This window comes from Genypterus blacodes, unplaced genomic scaffold (genome assembly GCF_046128005.1).
Source record: "Genypterus blacodes isolate CSIRO-AG114 ecotype Tasmania unplaced genomic scaffold, CSIRO-AGI_Gbla_v1 ptg000007l_1, whole genome shotgun sequence".
In the NCBI taxonomy this organism is placed as follows: Eukaryota; Metazoa; Chordata; class Actinopteri; order Ophidiiformes; family Ophidiidae; genus Genypterus; species Genypterus blacodes.
The window spans coordinates 3,221,062-3,240,987 of NW_027466821.1; the positions used below are offsets into that span (position 1 = coordinate 3,221,062).

A 19,926-nucleotide genomic window follows, 5' to 3' on the forward strand; every position below is an offset into this window, starting at 1 on the left:
TACTTCAAAATATATAAAGCAAAGCTATGAAAGATTACATTGGAGTAGTCCTTCACTTTTGCCTTTTCTGCTTCTGGTGTGACTCCGTCAGAAAAAAGCCAACATTTGCCCACTGGCCCCTCACTGTTGACGCAGCCATGACATTTGGACTGTTTATATGGCCAACCAGGAAAGACAAATGTCCACAAATCTAAGCCTTGACAAAATGAACTTGGTAAGGTATATCGGGGCTATACGTTTGTCTAGAACAGTATGATATGATAAGCATAAAAGTATGTCCAAGTGATGCATCTTATTTTTACTGTGCACTCACCTCTGCGTTTGGTGCACATAAATCCTACCTGTGTACTGAGGTTTAAGCAGAGTTGATTTTAGCACTGAGTGTGAATCATGGCAAGGGAAACATAACGGGCCACTCAGAGTAAATCACCTAAACAAGGGTGCTTTTAAGTGGCAAAGCACAGCATCAATGTGGCACAGGAAATTAGCTTAAAAAGGAAATAAATAGGGAACTGAACTCCCTGAGCAGACAGAACTACATGCAGACTACAAGGCTGAGTGCCTTGTAGTAGATAAATATAAATATACAACACACACACATGTTAAAGGCTCCTGTCCATCTGTTTCTCTTAAAATCAAAACAGAAATTAAGAATCATATATGAATAAATAAATAAAATGCCAAACACATTGCAATGCTTTTACTTTGAAAAGTTTGAGTTTGAGTTCACACTAGTTGTATATCATACAATTAAAACAACCTCCATGACAATAACCTTGACCTTGACCTTTTACTTCATTCTTGTCTGAGCTGTACTTTGTTTTTACTTGATGTGACCTTTCATGTATGTAATGAGTGTAAAATCTGATTCAGTCAGACGGAGACAGGGAGCGATAATGGGGGAGAGCAAACACGTCATCCTGTCCCTGATTTATGCCATAATCTGGCCTCTGGCAACACATCACACATATGGAAATTAAACATTTATTTCATAAAATCAAAACTGTCTACAGCTGCTTTATCAGGGTGAGTTCTTGACAATGACGGCTGTCCTAATTTAATCAGGACATCTGGTTACCCTGCTTCCTCCCCTGAGATGGACCTCGAAGGCATCACATCATCTCTGGCTGTGTGCATCTCCACTAAGGGACTCAGCCTGGGACTGAGAGCTACCTGAGATGCCAAATGCAGGGCAGCAGAGTCCCCTGTGTGCAACATGGCAGCCATAAAGCCTGAGGCAGGATGGAGTGCACGGCACAATAAAGAGGGAAACATGATTAATGGAATTAAAAATAACAAATGCATTGTCCTTTTTCACGTCAATGTGTTCACTTTCACTTACTTTCCCCAAACTTTCACTAAACAACACTCAGAGGACTCACGACAACACTGCATAAAATATGAAAGGAGGGACGGAGGATAAATGGAATCAAGGCTATTATTGCGGAAATAGAGACGACAACCACAAATCTGTTAATAATTTAAGATCACATGCTTGCAGTAAAACCCCATTTGAGCCGAGACAGTAGATAGAGATGAACAGTTAAATAAGTCAAACATATTTAACAATATACTGACATTTACATAATAGAACTATGTTTTAAAATTACTATAGAAATCAGAAGCTTTGCTGTTTGCGCCTTATTGCTCCTACTTCTCAAACACAGTAATTGAATTATCATGATTAAATATATTCAACATAATTACTGTGTTTAACTTTAAATGGAATTATAAAACATTCAGATGTTTAATAATGAAAAAAATACATTAGATAAATGATTATAAAGAGGATGTTCGTTGCAATCGTAGATCCTGATATCGATGCACAGACGTAACTTCATTGCTCATATTACATCATGCGTTGCTTGTGTACCGCTTTGGCTCCCACGCTTCATTTTTGTACATGCCAGTGCTTTATTGAATATACGGCAACACACGGAGGGACAATTCATCACACTCGTACATGTGTGCCGCTCTGTGCACGGGGGTATAAACAAAAGTTTTTTCCGTCCCATTCTCCTTCACTTTCCCCTTCTCTCTCACACACACACACACACACACGTGTAAAGTCCTCTCCCTCCCTCTCCATCTTTATCTGTCAGTATAAGTCCGGCCTCTGGTGGCCTGCTCCCCGTGGACTCAGTGAAACTCTCCATATTGACTTTGTCCTGTCTCAGGAGATGATCTCGTCTCCCGCGGGAATCCCCCCGTTCTTCCCCACATGCACGTCTTGAAACACACACACGTTCACACACATACACTAAGGGTAACTGTAAACGTGGCGGCATAGTCAGTATAGACTCCATACCCCTTACTGTGTGTCAATTTCATGTGCATATATACATGTTCTTTCCTTCGTAACATCAAATACAGGAAAATATCTTAGTCTTAACCAGTGAGGTCAAAAGTGTAAATGCTTCATTCGCGCACTTCAATATTTTCCAAAGGGGGAATTCTGCTTGGATGAGATCTCTCCATTTAAGCGCTACAATGAAAAAAGTGACCTGAAGAAAATATGATACCTTTAATTCGATTTTTGACACCGTAATTAATAAGTACTTTCTAATGCATTTCATAACAATTTTAGAGAGCCACATCTGAATTCACTGTGAAGCTGTGCGTCAAGGGTTAAATTGTCAAAAAAAGACCAATTTTGAACTGTAACATTTGAAGCTTCTCTGACAGCGAGCATCATGCCTTCTGTGTGCCCTTGAGCAAAGTAGGAAGGTTAAGCTCTACTAAGGCTTTTGCACCTTCATTCATACTCATCCTTCAGCTTCTCCAGCCAGAAGACAGCAAACAAAAGTTTTGAGTGGCAAGAGATCGATAGCTGACAGTTGTGTGGCCCGTTTCTGTTTTCGCATTTTTCCAGTCCCACTCTCTGCATAATCAGCTGCTGCCTCAGTGAATAAGAAGTTAAACACAGACCACAGAGAATTCAAAATGGCTCCTCCAGGGCTGCTGCTCTGTAACCCTGACCCTGACCTCTGACCTCTCCAGTCTATCACATTTGCAGCTCTCACTTATTTTACACCACAACCCAACAGGCCTATTGTGCATGTGTGCAATAGATACACACATACGTACTTGCATCTCTCTCTATCTCTCCGACAACCTCTGCATGTTGCTAATAAACAGCATGAATTGCGTCGCCATGCAAATGAGCTCATTAATTTTAATGATAAGTGTAATTAGTCCATATAAGGTGGGGGCGGGGCTGTTGGCTCTCAGTTCCATCCTGCCCAGCTGGGAACCAAAAAGCCAAATAAAACTATTTTACTACTATTTTACCCCTGATATGCCTCAGCATAAGTGTGTGTGTGTGTGTGTGTGTGTGTGTGTGTGTGTGTGTGTGTGTGTGTGTGTGTGTGTGTGTGTGTTCCTGCTCATTTCAATAGCACCAACAGGAGTTTTAGATCATCAGAGTGAACATGATGCCAAGTTACAAGGTTATGTTGGATGAGTTCTCAGAGTATTTTACAGACTTTTGCAGTTAAAGCAAGTTCGTCATCATTTCAAACGCTGATACAAAGGTCATATACATTAGCTTGCATATAGCTTGCCATCAAAGAAGTTCCGCAAGAATAGAATGAGTCAAAGCATTGCGGGACAGAATTGCAGCCGATAATGAGTGAATTTATATCACTTATACTGCGATGAAAGCAATTAATCATCTCTTTAAAACATCACGGCTTAATCATGCTTTTGCCTTTAATCGCATTAAGGGCAGAATTGAGTGGATGTAAATGCACAGAGTGTGTCAAAGTTGTCACACAAGTTGACAAGACTCTACAATGGAGATATAGGTCTGGTGATGTCTTAATCGGGAATGAAAACCAAGGATAGATTCTTGCCCGTGCTAGCGAGGGTTTAGTCGGTTGCTGAGACCAAGAAAGAATCTGCTTACAATAATCCTGAGAGACTCTGGGAGGTTCTGGGTCTGCTGGCTTTGATTCGGAATCAAGTCACGGATAGAACAAAGGGGCGCCTACAGCCGTTACTATCAGGCTACAACTACCAGAGTTGCAAAGAGACCAAGTCGTGGAGTTATGGCGCCAAATGCAGCATATATGGACTCGGGAGGTACAGGAAAATGAGCATCTGGCTGAAAATGAAGTTCTCAAAAAGATTCAGTGTCTTTTTATGTTAAGTTTGATATTTTGTCTGATTGCACTCAAATACTTATAGCAGTGGAGGCAGATAAAATGGAGACGCAAGGGTTATCGATCCATTTTCTAATTGCACGGGTCTCAGTAAACACTATTCTGTCGGTCTGTTTGAGCCGCTGGGGTCGAAAGCTAAAGCGGGGAGGGCGATTCACTTCCCTACCACTTATGGATTTGACAACCCAACAGGACAGCGTTCCCTTTCGAGGCATTAGAGCTGCTGCTGCTGCCATTACGTTCATTGGAAGAGAAAACAAGAAAAGTAAAGGAGACGTTTCAATAACCGCAAAGTGTTATTGTTTCTTCTTTTTGCTGCTCTAATTTTAATACATAATAGATAGAAGTGTTATTATAAGAACATTAGGTGTCCCTATATGTCTACACAGCTTTATGTTGTGAAGGGAAGTTTATTTTACCAAAATCACTCTTTGCTTTCTATTGTATAAATATTGACTTTTCTTTCCATTTTGTTGTTTAAAAATGTGTGTAGTGAAAAAGCTCAATAATAGAAAAAAACATGTAGTTTACAAAGCATGGCTATCCCATTTTGCTTCAATAAATAACTACAAAGTACAATGCTTCCTTTGTCGCTGAGCTGACAAGTATGTAAATATGAGTTGTGACATTGCATACGGCCGTGGTGCCACAAAATGATGATTCATAAATGTCTGAAATCTCAATTTACCACTCGGTGCAGAGCGCGCCGCTGAGTGAAGTCTGACCTTCACAATTTAGAGTGCCAGCGAGATGGTTAATTGTATTCACATGGCATCGCAGGTGTAAAACAGACCCTGACTGGGCGACTTGAATTAAAACCAGCGAGAGAGCGATTTACTTCCAGCACAAACAATGCAGGCCTCTAAAATTTGCACAAAAGCTGTGAACACACACCAACACACAAAAAGCCTTGCTACCGTGTTTACGCTTTTCAGGAAAGCCAAAGAGAAAAATACACGCAGAGAGTAGTCAGGGTTACTCTGAGGACGCGCAGCAACTCTGCAGTCATGACTGGAAGCAAATAGAACTAGAAAGGCTCTCATTACGGCATGCGCTCACACACACACACACACACAAAGACACACACCTCGAGGCTGAACAACCTGAGGCAAAATTGTTCTTGTTCAAATAATAAGTAGTAGTTTAAGTAAGCAAGCCTTCTTTTTATATCATCGATTCCACACCTCCGCACACTAAGCAGGAGGATGTGGATCCACCACCGCAGCCCCTCTGGGCATCCAAACCTGGGACTTTTACACTGTGAGGCAACAGTGCTGAACAACTGGAATCATAATGGGAGTTAAGTGCCTTATTGGTCACAAAATTGGTCTGGTTAGCAGACAAATGTGCCTAGCTGTTTCATTGAGAGCGGTGTGCCACTTTTAGCCATGCACACCTTAAAAGCCCCAAAATGAAGCTGCGCTCCATTCTTCCACCTCATCTTTGTCAGAAGCTGCTACCAAACAACCCCGCCAATAAACCAAGTTACACAGGCAAAAGCACAAGCTACTCTGAGGATCTTGTTACGCAAGACACGGCCATATTGCGAAGCACTTCTACAGACGGATTTACAACAGTGGCAGCTACCAATCATCGTTTGTTCACAGTAATCAGGCCGATTCTTGGCAGTGATAACGGCAGTGAAATATCGATGCGTATCTAAGAAATATCTGCAGCCCACTTAAATTTATAGCACAATTACTCTCACAACAGCTCGTTTATATGATGGTACAATAGGAAATCTTTGACGAGAGCGTGTGGCACTTTTCAACAGCTGGGGCCTCAAAAGTGCTTGTACTCTTGTACGACACAAACTGTTGTTCCACCTCAGGGCCGAACCTCTGGCCTCAGTTTAGACTCGGGGAGCAAGGTTTGCCTGCCAGTGCGAGCCAACACACAATCTCGTAGTCGGAGGCTTTACCTCTTCCTCTTCTGTCCATCAATCTGGATGTGATCTGTGCACCTTCAAATCAGTCCGGCCTGCTCCCATTACCCGACAAGTTTATCCTTTTTTTCAGGAAGGAGGTTAAGAGTGCTGTGTAGGTGCTGCATTGCTTTGTGTGTGTGTGTGTGTGTTTGGGGAAAAACTCCTTGTTAGGCGACACTTGCTGTAACTCCCTCCCTTTATTTGCCCAGCTGAGCGTAAACAGGATGTGATTGGTCAGTCCCTATCATGTGAGTGTGAAACATTGTAATCTTTCCTCTGTTTTGTAAGAATATGGTCCCACAGTTGTAAGTTCAGGCTAGTCAAGCCTCACCCTTACGCTAAACACGTATGAGCTGTGAGTATCCATGAGGCCGTACAGACCTCTGGGCTGCCCGTCTCGTCGTGCTACACTCCACTTTTGTTGATTAAAGTAAGACAATTCTCTGGATGGATGTAGCTTTTTACTTCTCCGTCTTGCCTTCACAGGTATGTAAATACAGCCACTGCAAACTCCTCTCTCCACCTTTAAGCCTTTCAAAGCCACCAGCATGGAGCATAAAACATCATCTCACTGTGCCGACCACTGTTCACACAGTGGTCTTGGACGCTTTCACCACTCCGTCCCCTTTCTTCTGTCCTCTGAAGTGTACCAGGGCCTTGAGACTCTTTCCCTGGCACATCCTCTTTCTTCTACTCTCTGAAGTGTACCGGGAGCCTTGAGCCTCTTTCACCTCCTTTGGTGTCCAATCCTGCAACAGCAGCTGTGATGAAGTGGCATTAAAGAATTCCAGGTCTTAAGTGCAATATGTTTACAGACCTGCTCTTTTGTTACTTCATCTTCCATCTTTTCAAGTGTACATGAGCCTTTTGTTACTATGGTTACCAACGTTCCAACAATGCAAAGGTAACCAACATATAATCTTTTTTTCAATGAGGGTCCGATTCAAAGCCGACCTTACTCCAATTATAAGCCTTCATATTGGGAATGGACACAAAGACTTTGACACTTCACACTGAGGCTTTGGTGTTCAACAAAAATGGAATTCTAAAAGACATTTAAAGGTGTATTAATGATACAGTATTTTGGCGATGGAGTTCTTGGCTAAGTAAAAAAAAAAGATTGTTGGGTTAAGTGACAGTGAAATGATTTCCAGTAGATTTTCTCCAATCTCAGAAAATATTTCATCCAAATTATTCACGGTCCAAGTAATCCACGTCTCCCTGTTGGCAGAAATGTATTAAACTGAATTCAAACTTGCCTTCTCTGAGGTTTTATTTACATCTTCATGTAGGTCCCGAGTAAATCTAGTATCCCCCCTGTGGGTATCTGGTTCAGTTGAACTTGCTTAAATCAAAGAAACACCCTGTCAGAGAAATCCTATTAAAAGAAAGCCACGTTAGCCAAGAACTACAATTAATAATGTGCCGTAAACTCAAACATATCCTGTGAAAGTCACAAAACAGCATAATCGGGTTAAGACAAGCTGATAGCTTTGCTTGGAGGCATCATGTCATCCACACCTTTCTAAACGCGTGCCCTCTGTTGTTACCAACACTTCTTACAACCGTGCAAACACCATGGTAGCATATGAAGAAAAATTAATAGACAGGAGACACATTTACCTGCAGCAGCACACACACTCGCATTACGGTGTTTTCCCCGCTGTTGAAGTGCTTCAAGAGATGACTCAGCATTTTTTGGTAGGAACAGGTCTAAGAGCTCATCAACACTAAGAGAACCAAAATGGGACCCTAAGAGAGTGCATGCTGCGTGTGTTGACAATGTCTCCTCCGTTTTGTCCCTCGGTTCTGACACCTACATGTGCGTACAGTAACCCCCCCCCCCACACACACACAGACACACAGATTAATACGGAAGGACACTTTGTAGCTAACCTAATCAGACGGAGTGATGCAGAGAATGGAAGGCGACGAGGGAGAGGGAGAGTGTCTATGTGCGAGGGAGAGAAGGCGAGGGAGAGAGAGAGAGGGAGAGAGAGAGAGAGAGAGAGAGAGAGCATACCACATTTAGTCCACATATGATTTATTCGCCCCTCTAGGTGAAGGAGACACCATTTGTATTCATTTGCCTTTATTTTTATCCCAGATTCATCTTGCCTTCACATGCCTGTCACCACCACACTAATATTATTTTGGCCATGTGATGTTCCATAACTGGCTCTTATAAAAATTGCCCCCACGCAACAGCAGAGGATGATGCACGAGGGGGAGGGGGAGGGGTGGTGTTTTACTTCATTCATCTGATTTTATTGTATTTTTTTTACAGGCAGATTAAAAGGTTCCCCTAGACAGAGGAGGGGGTGGTATGAAGGGTGGGGATAATGATGTCTGTCCTCCTGCTGAGGGACATACTTCCACGCACGTGTACACACGCGCACATTTTCAGGCACACATTCGACAGAAGGCCTAGCAGGCTTTCAAGGTGAGCCAGTGATGCTCCAACCCAAGGACAAAGACAACTGTGACCACAGTCCTCCTCGCGGGGCTTTGCAGAACAATTAGATGAGAGTAGAGGGTGGCTGCGGTTGCATTTGGGGACAGCGTGCGCACACACACACATGCAGTAGGTCAAACATTATTATACAAAGAAGACCCTACGTCATATATGTTAAAGACAGAATTGCTAAGAAACACTGTTCAATCAGAACGCTAGTGTCACCATCCAGTTAGTCAAGTCAAATTGTCTAATCAGCTGGTGTTTGACCAAACCTACCTATCTGACCTTCTGATTGGCTAGTCAATAGCTGTGGCTCTTATTGGCCAATCAGCTGTCAAAACGGGGTCAAAATTCATGCTTGTAAAGTGTGGGAAAGTTTAGATACACATGCAGGCTGAATTTACGATCGTTGTGCCATGATTTGATTGCACGGCGCGTTTCACAGACGGCGGAGACAAGAACTTTGTCTTCCGAGTCCCATTCTTCTCTCTCTCTGCCTTCTGTCCACCGCCATTCATCTGGCGCATCCATCCAGCCGAGCGCGCCCAGCTGCACGGCAATTACAGGTGGGTGTTGGCACGGCACAAAACAACGAGACGCATACATTATTAAATGAACCCGTGTTCAGATGAAATTGCTAAGCCAGCCAATAAAAGTAAATTACCAAAGACAAAAGGCAGAATGCACGGCGGTGAGGAAAGGAAGAGGGGCCTGCCTGAAATTGCCTTGCATTAATGAACAACATCATTTCTGGAAATGGAGAGCAAAAACAGAGGTGCACCTATCAGCACAAGACAGAGAGAGGGGAAGAGAGAGAGGGAGGGGGAGAGAGAGAGAGAGATGGAACACAACATTGACTACCTAATTATGCATTTTATCATTTCAGTCACAATAGAGTGCCTCCCTGCTTTAGTTACCCGGTGTACTCGTGCAGCTGTTCCTCCATCGCTTTAATGAGGAAGATAAAGAATAATCACAAGCATGTTATATTTACATCCAGCGACCACTGAATTACTTCCAAGCGGCGTCACACGGACGCCATTTCCAAATTGTGCGCGGGGGGGCAGATATTCATGATCGCCTTCATTGTTTTTACGGTGAGCGGGGACACATCACAAAGGCAAATGAGTGTTGAAACAACAATCGAGGTCGCCTTGTATTCGTCCGTCATTGAAGCCGCGGCCGAGTGTTCTGAAAATTAGCCAACTCGCACCTAATGACAGGATACATGGGGACGGGTATTTGCGCTCGAGTGTTGTGTTGTTTGGACGGCGTAGGAAATAAAGGGCAGTAGCACCTCGTCTCCCCTTTCCCCTCTCAAAGCGACTTCCCACCTTACATTGCAGCCAGATCTTTGACTCCGAGGCAGAGCCTTAATATCATGTTGCCAGAAACTTCACGCCATGTCCGCAGCGTCCATCCGTCCGTCCATCCAAGCAAGCAACAAATAACCAACAGATGAACCACCTGGTCTCCTCTGGCTCCCGCCAGAAAAGTAACTGTAATCACGAGATGAAAGGAAGATGAGTGGGTGCAGAAAAGTGGAGGAGATGCACACTACAGGGCTCTGACACCCATCATATGGAATCAGCACCCCTGAGTAATGGGGGTTAAAAAGGGAAAGCGCTTCCTCTCTCTCTCTCAGTCTCTTTCTCGCACACAGGCAGATGGGCTGGCGTTCTCGTGTCAGATCGGAGCTGTGAGCGAGTGAGCGTGTGAACGAGTGAGTAAGGCCTCTCGACTGACAGCGGAAATCAAAGTGGTGCCGGGATCTTAGAAGATGATTGGCCCAAGATCATGAGAGGCCTCAATCAAATCCTGCTGGATTCTAGTCTGACGCGGATATGATCGTTACTCCAGGATGCGTTATGCTTTTGTTCATATTACATTTTGATGCATGCCAGAAGGAAGAGACACTGTGTGTGTTTGCCACGTATTCAGGAAAAGATGAGGGAACTTTTATAAACTTTATGCCCCTGAGGTGATCCAAAATAAACGATCAACAAATGAGACATGGATCTGTGACTAGACTGCCTTTGGATTAGATCAAGTTGGAGGAAAATGTCTGTTGCTGCGTAAACACTGAGCAACGGAATTTCTAACGTTGAATGAAAGTGAATCTTTGCTCGATTTCAACGTCCCTTTGTTTTATACAATCTCGCTGCGTTAAGTGACTCCTGCATGTTCTGACCTAACGTGACCCCGTTTTCAAAAATCTCCTCTACCTTGTTCATGTTGGATCCAGTTCTACCCAAAACCCCTACACAAACACACACAAGAGAAGAGAATTATAATCTTTGACCTTCTCATATAAACTACAAGGCTTACACTTGTCAACTGCAATGACACAACACTGATTCTACTCTATAATTCTACATTGTTCCATACTGCATGTGCCCTGAATCAGGCCGATCTTTCAATCCCCCGGATAGCAACTTTAACAATGAGGCCTTCGCAATGTTTCAGCAGTAGTTAAACCTATTTGGACGGTGGCTTAGGTCCCAGTGGGAGCGAAGAGGCAGTAATTATTAATTAATTGTTCATACCCAGTAGCCTCCCAAACACACGCAGCCCTTTGGACATTCAGCGTTCACGGCATGGGAACTTTTCTCTTCCAATTAGTCAGTTGAGGTGGAGAAGGGAGCGCACGGCCCATCAACCACGGCCGTGACGGTAAGCAGACTCGCGGGGTGGGGGGTGAGGGGAGGGAGGGAGGACAGGCGGCAGGCGTTTAGGAGGCGCACTGCGGCATGCAATGCCAAAAGGCAGCAACAGCGGCCTCATCCCACTCGCCCAGGACCGCCGGGCGACTGACCGTCCTGGCATCAGTGATAAACAGGCGACTTTTTATGTATTTACATCCTGTGATTTATACGATGCGTGCGGTTCTCCGCGTTGCATGTGTGTGTTTAGTGGGAGGCTGCAGTTTAATGTCTGTCTGTGTCTGTGTGTGTGTGTGAGTGTGTGAGCTGCGGGGTGGGAGTGAGTGACAGTCATGCTGAGACACATTAGCTCATGAAGATTTATAAGGCCAAGATGTGAGGATGACTCTGATGGGCTCGCCAAGTGATTGGTGTGCTGGCCTTGCTGCGAATGCTCCGTGAAGAGCGCCGTAATACTTCAACACGAGAGCCTGATTGCTCGTTTGAAACCCAGACGCAGCCAATGCGGTCGCTTTGCCGCACTCCACCGACACTAACACTGTTGATCTCCGGCGGAATGAGGTGGCGTTAAATCAGGATCGGATTTAGCAAGAACTACTGTCTACTTTTTCCTCCTTAAAGAGAAAGTCTCACAGTTGCTTAGGTAACGACACGCTGACAGCGGGAAAAACACCCAAAGTGACAGAGAGCCTCGGGTGGGAGCATGTAGAGCATTTTGGGATACGAGCGCTCTCGCCGTATGTGCTTAGCGAGCACTTTCCCAAAAGCGTGGAAAAAAACAACTTTAGTGGCCTCTTTCCCGTTCGACCCGGATTAATTATAATAAAACACGAGAGAGCACGACGCACAACAATGGGGCATCAATAACGGGTGACGTTATCAACAACTCAGAACCGTGGAACACCTGGGTCCACTTCATCACCCCGCGCCTGTAGATTTATGATGGCGGAGAGTGCAACGGGTTCCGGGCAGAAGGGATGTGTGGATAATGCGGCTTCATTAAGGGAGAGCGTAGCCGCTGCCTGGATACATTACGGCATCGGTATGAGCTGCATCGTCGGGAATATTAAATATTTACAATCAATGCATGCATGTAGAGTTGCTCCTGTACACCTCCACTACCTGATCAACAGTGGCCGCATGAACATCATTTACCATCATTTATCATCATGTACATCATTTTGAGGATGGAAATGGAAAGTGTGTGTGTTTGCGTTCGGCAAGTACCAGCGTCTTCTGCTTAGTCACTGTCTAATGTGTACAAACACGGCTGTTTTGTGCGAAAATGTATCCGACACATTGAGGAATTCGGCAGGGAAAGGCCAAAAAGGAAACATAATGCAGGGTTAATGGATGGAACGCTTACTCTTAACGCCGCCACAGCACGACACTTTTGCATTATTTTTATGCTAATGCGCGCCAGTCGTCAAAGCTTTCCGCCCTACGGGGGGAGAAACACGAGCGTTTCTTTGTAATATAATTCTGCTTGTCATATTGCAAAACAACAGCGCAATATCTCTGTGGGAAGATTCTGTTGTGATAGCGGCCGCTCTGGAGGGAGAGCTCAGCATTGAGTATTTGGGAAATACGTTCATTTGGGACTTTGTAATATCGTTGTAATATGACAGTTGCAGCGATGTCGGTCCGAGTTACATTCAGGCACTCTGTGGGGGGGTGGGACAGAAGAGCGCTGAAAATATATTTCCGGAGAGGCCCAAATGTTCCTTTAAAGCCAAAAAAGGTAAATAATAATACTAGTCATAGGACTTATCTATCATGGGTCTGTGGCATTTTCTAAACTTAGATTTGAGGAAATTAACAAATTCAGATCTGAGTCATTTAGAATTGTCTTCTAGGCCGTCTCAAACTAATGCCACATCTTTGTGTTTATAAACAACGCAAACAATCGAACACGCTGGATTACAAATGATATCTTTACGTATCATTACTCTTTGTCTGGCTCCGGCACTTTATTCTCTGACCTAATTCACAATGTATAAATAGATTTGTTCTGTGGAATGTTATTTATAACCGCTCATCAGCGGGCCGAGCTATGCCGCTGCACAGATTCACCCTCCACAGTATAAACAGCGTATTTACTTTATTCCAGAAACCGTCGCAGCCATTTGAAAATTCGCCCGTAGGTTATTTTTTTTTCATATTATGCATTTAGTTTTTTCTTACTTCTCTGCTGCTTTTATACAGTGAAAAACGACCTCTCCCCTCCTTCCCTGAAGTAAAACTCAAATTGAAGAAGCTAGTAAAAGTTGGCGTCACAGCCGACCGAACGACAAATGATTCCGTGTGCCTTCACATCTTTTTGAAAGCTGCTCAGGTAACCGATGCATTTGGATATTCCCTCCTATTCTAGAATGAAAAACGCAAACTTTTACACCTTGATTGTTCTTTTTAAAAAATTAATTCTGGCATTCAAGGCAATCCTAGATAAAAAAAAAAGAGATTATATGCTTTGATCTTTGCTTTCCCTGTGTGACTTTTGCATCAAAAATGTTTTCACAATGATGTAAAACACAGATTTATGGATATTGACTCATATGTTATGAGTGTGAGATATGTGATGTAATAGTTGGTTACAAAAACGAGAGTCGTGGACAGTTTGAGAGCATTTTTAACAGACTGGAAACCAATGAGACATTTCTAGAGACCATTTTGTAATTTGGACTAAAGGAGTAGAAGAAGAAGAAGACAAAGAAGAGAGAGAGTGACACACTGAGGTGGCACTGCCTCTCCTGGGTGCCATCGGCGAGGCCATGTGATCCTTCCAATCTAAAAACGTGCATACACCCGAGAGATGTTGAGATGCGACCCACCTCGGGTTCCGCTCCCCCATCAGCCCCCACACCACCACCCCCCCGGCCCCCTTTTCCTCCCTTTCCTCTGCCTCTGACAAGGCCGCAGCCCCCTAGGTCATCAGTCTCCGCTCCGCACCGTGTGAGTGTGTGTGTGTGTGTGTGGGACAGACAGAGAGAGAGAGAGAGAGGGAGACAAACGGGAAGCGAGCGGCATTACACATTCACCGCTGGACACGTCTTTGCGGCCAGGGTCCCCGCGGACGGCGCTGCGGCAGTGGCTGGCTCGCTAACGGGCTGCCGGCACTGACAATGACACGTTGCCCCAACAGGCTGGCGGCTCCTCTCCGGATCAAACCAGCGGGCTGATGCAGCATGATCGGAGCTCTGGTACTGTCTAATAGCCCGGACACTGGGCCTGACGCACGCTGTCGTCTCTCTCGCAGCGACCGTCACATATGTGAGAGCAACCGCGGTGTGTGTGTGTGTGTGTGTGTGTGTGTGTGTGTGTGATTTGTAGCCACTGCAAATCAACATTAAAGCTGATATTTATATTTACATTACCCGTTTTTTGGCAAGGAGGCCACAAATGCAGTAAAATATTTGTGACAAAGTTGTAAAAAAAAAAAAAAAGGATATATCAATACAAGTAACAATTATTAGAAAATATTAAACTGTACATCAAAGTGGAGCACAAAATGGGGTCAAATGTGCATTAAATTACCTATAAAATATTTATAGGCTGCAATTTCATTTTGCTATATACTGCTTGCTGCCAGCAGTTACACATGTACAAATATATCTGGGTTAAGATAATATCATTTGATAATCTCAGCCTAGCTACCTTTATGTATATGTAATGTATGGATTTGGGTCTTATTTGCACATATATGAGAAGGACATACATTATAATATAAACCGCTGCAAAAACTGATCATATTGGCGATTTAATTAATGATTGGGTTTCTGTGATTTTTAAGCACAGTTAAGTAAAATCTGAAAAATTAAACAATTTAGGTGTCCTGCCATTTATACTTACATTAATGCTTAATGTATGGAGGAAGGAATGTGTATCGTCTCTTTACAGATATGTCAAGTAAACAAGTTGCTGCAGTATTTCAGGTTTTTTGTTCAGGTTGTTATGTAAGAAACAATAATGCATATAACTACAGTAAATCACCTTAGTGTCAGCAGCACAGCAAATGGTGACTCTGAGTCACACAAACACACAGACTGCTGCACTCTCTGTCTTCCTCTGACAGCCTCGCTCTCTCCCCCTCCCCCCTCTCTTATCTGGTCTCACCCTCCTCTATTAAGAATCAATATCGGCTCTGTAAAAAGTCATCAAGCGGCGAGGTAAAGGCTCAAAGCATGAAATTGCAGATAAGAAAGCATGCGCACATATGCAACTGCAGGGCATGCAGAGGCCTCCAGTGGGCAGAGCCATAGAAGGAAAGAGGGAGAGTGTGTGTGGATGTGTGTTGGGATGGTTAAAAAGGTAGGAGAGAATGGGGAGTGAAGAAGAGGCTGCAGAGGTGAGATTCTTGGTGGCTTTCTGTAGCTCTGGCGCTCGTCCCCTCGTGGACCGGCACGTCAAAAGCTGCAGCAATGGAAATGTTATCCCCTCCCCTCAAAGCAACAAGCAGACACGGAGCAAAAGAAACCTGACAAATCTGCCAACACAAGAAAACAAAGAAGAAGTCTCTGGGATCCCTTGCGCTCCATCTTGAAAAGGAAGCTGTGCAAGCTGACGATGCTGTGGATTATCCCGCGTGCACGGGACGACCTCTCCGCATGGAGCCTCGGGGCGTGAAGGACACAAATAGTGTCAGCCCAAGGAAAACGATATTACAAGAGAGAGGCGACCTCGAGGACTCCGGGAGATTAAAACTGATTGAAATCCCATTTGTGGCATTTGGGGACTTTGCTGTTTGCTCCGTTTGCTCGCCCCCCTCGCTCGCTCGTGGTCCCCAAAGTGAAGCCGGGCGGCGTTTCAGAAGCAGACAATAAACAAATAAGATTGCATTTGCGGAGACAAGCATCTCACGGCGCGCGTGGCAATATCAAGCATTGGGTTTTTAGTAATATGGACTGCAATAAGGTTCAAGCTTGTGTGTGTGTGTGTGTGTGTGCAATTTGATAGGAAGCAATGTGACAACGTGGGAAGGAATTGTTACAGTGACACCATACACACATACACAGCCTGTATGTCAGATTATATATTGCAAATCTTTACAACTTAAACTTCACAAGACTGAAAAGTGCTTGGTTGGTTCCCCGGGAAGACGAACTCGACCGAAAATTCAACAATAATAAGAGGCTCCAGCGGATGAAGCAGTCGTCAACGCAACACAATGGCTGACAATAAACGTACATGATCCCGCAGGATGAGGAGTTGGGGAGCACAGTTGCGCTACCACAGACATCTACAGGCCAGCAGATCGTGATTTAGTTCCAGTCGCTGATTTATGTGAATATACATAGATTGGAAGGTACAAGCGGTTTCAGGCTGTATGCGGTTTAATGTGGTTGCTGTGTTACCGAACAACATGCAAGGAATGATTCATGAACACTCCACATTCTCCCAGTGTTTTTGTTCGCCGCTCCCGTTGAAGGTCACCAACGGGTGGGGATTTGCCAGAACTATTTTGAGCTGTGACCAAACTTCGGGGAGCAGAACTTTAAGCCCCACCACATCTGCTCACCCTCGACCCGCGGGCCGCGTCACAGTTTGGCATGTCGAAGGTCAGGACCGTCTAAGGCGCATGTCATTAAAGCAGCAACGACACACATCATCTACAGCACCCAACTGTGTAATCTACTCATTTTATTTTTATCTTAAACTGCTCGTCTATTTTTGCTCTATCCTTGTCTTACAAATCAATATTTCAACTGGAATGTATTAGAATTATTTTTGAATTTATTGAAGTGACGGAGACTGCAGTCAAAGCAAATCACGAGCAATTTATAAACTGGTTTTATGAAAGCGCCAGGATATTTTCCGTCTTGTATTTTGCACTTTCACGTGCGTGATCAATCGCCTATACGAGTGTGATTCTCCCTAATCATTTCAGCGTTTTGTGTTTCGCTGCTTTTGTTGGTTCGTTCCACTGTGATCCTCAAAACCTGCCGCCCACCTGCGCCTCTGAAGCGCTGGCTGATAAGCCTGCGCTTCGCTCCAGGAAACACTAGAGAATCTAGCCCACACAAATGCCACTGTGCTCCGCCGAGCCCGCGTTTTGACGAATGCCTCCAGATATTATCTGGATGGTGTGGATTTATGCAACATCCCTGCAACGCGTTCCCTAGCAAAAGAGGCAACGCTTTGGGACAGCAAAGGGACTCGGTGGCTACGAGATCAGAGTCCTGTGGGGCAGAGCTGCGGAGGAGAGAAATTGAATATGTGAGAAACAACTGTGAGGATGTGAGCGCTGAGGTCAGGTATGAAGCTGATGAAGTGTTCTGCGCCTTCCACACAGAACCTCACTCCACCTACAAACCGCCCTAAGCCTTCTCCCTGTTTGCTAAATATGATCAGTTGGTCAAAAATAGTGCAGCTCACACTGAGGGTAAACACCTTCTACAAACAGAGCTAGAAACTGTGAAGACACCTCAAGCTGTGTAAGCTGAATCTTCACAAAGAAAACATCAGAGCTGCTGTTGTAGCCCTGAGCCAGGCCAGTGTTACACACAACGTTAATGTGTCCACACACGTTGGTTGAACAATATCTGCCGTCTACCTTCTGTCGAGCAATAATAGTGGCGACAGTCACAAAGCAGAAAAATGGGCCGAAATCTTAGAGGAGGGGGTGACATATATGGCTGCCAGGAGAAATGGCATTAAATCGTCCAGCATCTTTAAACTCAATCAAACACAGTTTGAACAACCCAAGGATGATGTAACGGACCGGATCTCCACATTTGTAAATGTGAATCCTCTATTTGTTCACAAATGGACGAACACTGCGACCGCCTTCACATCACACTGCATGTTTCAATATTTACCTTCCTCATGCAGTTTGGAGTCAGATAAACCAGATGTCCAGAAATGTCAAATCATTAGCTCAAGGCAAACGTGCACAGAAAACATGAAACAATAAATGACAGCTATTCAAACAGTGATGAGATTGTGGGCCTAATTAAAGCGCCATTAGGACGCCATCAAAAAACTTTTTGAATTATAAACCACTGAGGCGTGTTGGATGTCACACTGGTGGCGCCGGAGCATTTGGCGTTGCAGTTGCTTTTGATCCTTTCTCTGTCATAAAGGAGGTTGTGTACTATAACTGTGGTGTGTGAGACGTGATGTGAGATGTGAGATCCCACTGTAAAATGGTTGGGGAGGTTTAGCAACATCACAAATGCGGCCCTGTGATCCACTTTGCTACAACCGTGTACGTTTATCCACTTTAAGCTCTCGGTTGAAACCTCCAATCCCTTACCGCCCTGAGACTGAAGCTGCGATTAAACACTTGGGCAAAATTGTACGTGCCCTCCTCGCTTTGTTTCCTTCGCCAACATGGTCGCTTTTGAGCCGGGGCAACCCCCTCATCCCCTCACGTCCTCTTACCGTCCACACAGGCGGGTCTGGCTCTTGTGGTTCCAGCGATCTGGCCCTTCTTACAGGCGCAGCGGGCCGTCTGTCTGGCGATGGTCCGCCGTGGTTGGCTGCTGTCCTTGTCCAGCGTCACAATCTCGCATGTCCCCGCCGCCAGCTGGCCTGGAAATGGACATGGGGGCAGAGGATACAGGGGGTTAGAGACATGGGATAGAGACAGGGTGAAATGTGTCCTCTGTTGTGCCTCTGTTTGTGTGCAAATATCAAAATTAGACAATTTACTCAAATGCAGAATTGTTAGAATTAATATGAACAATGCTTTGATCATGCAATATCCCATGAAAACTGTTTTGGCGACAACTTTAAGGAATTCGGCACTCATTTCTATCCATGTCCTGTCAGGGTTTGTTACCCAAGTCCTTCATCAGCAAAGCATCTTGGTTTGCGGTTCAGAAGCGGAGGGAAACTTTTTACCTACAGGAGAGTGTATGGAGAGTTCTGATCCAGGAATCATCCCAGCCGATATTGAACATCCCAGACTACCCAGCAGCTATTTCCCCATTACGGGCCCCATCCTATCAGCACACCTCTTTAAAGGTAATGTACCCATTAGCCATTAGCGAAACGCATGAATACTGATGAACTTTATAATTGCTGGCAAACCCCCCCTCCCCCCTGCACACATGCCGCCCACGTATTCAATCAAATGACCTTTGCCCTCTGTCGCTGGGCCCTTGCTGCTCACAAATTAACCTTTGTCGCTGTGTTGGAGCCCTCGGGTACCACCCAGGAGTGGCTTATCAGGATGTAATTGTGATTGGCAAGAGGAGGGAAGTTGTGATTAAATCTGGACTTAAGTCACGAACACTCGGGCGGCTGGCTTAATGAACTGAGCGGCGAGGGGTCACACCCGGGGTAATGGGGATCTCTCACTATTCAGCCACGTGCCTGGTACCTGTGGAGGAAATCTCCACGGGTATGGAGCTCCATATATGGCTTTAGGTGTCTATAAAGAGAGTGTGGGCCGTTTTTAATTAATGGTGTTGTATCTGAGACCATGTTTTAGGGCTGAGAAAGATTTACGCACACAAGCTTCACCCATAAAGTTTTTGTGATACATAAAACTCCCCCTGGTGGTACCATAGAGAATTTCACAAATTATAGTCTTGGTGAATTCTGTTCAACTTTGAAATTAAAATGACGGTTCTGCTCCAGTTTGTAGTTGTGAGCGCTGTCGTCTTTGCCCTCCTTCGATTTTTTGTTAATTTTTCTGCCTCGATCTCGACCGTAACGTATCAGCGCTCTGTAGCCTGTAGTTATACATCAGCGCTATATGTCTAACTAGAA

The 19,926-nt window shown here is 44.7% G+C and overlaps 1 protein-coding gene across 1 annotated transcript in view; it reads right to left on the minus strand.

Annotated features, from left to right (window-relative positions):
• LOC143003595 (chemokine-like protein TAFA-5) overlaps nt 1-19,926 on the minus strand; it is a 104,529-nt gene that overhangs the window by 28,401 nt on the left and 56,202 nt on the right. The window contains exon 2 of the mRNA XM_076154364.1: nt 18,592-18,741. Coding sequence (XP_076010479.1) covers nt 18,592-18,741 — 150 coding nt within the window. The remainder of the gene's footprint in view (nt 1-18,591; nt 18,742-19,926) is intronic.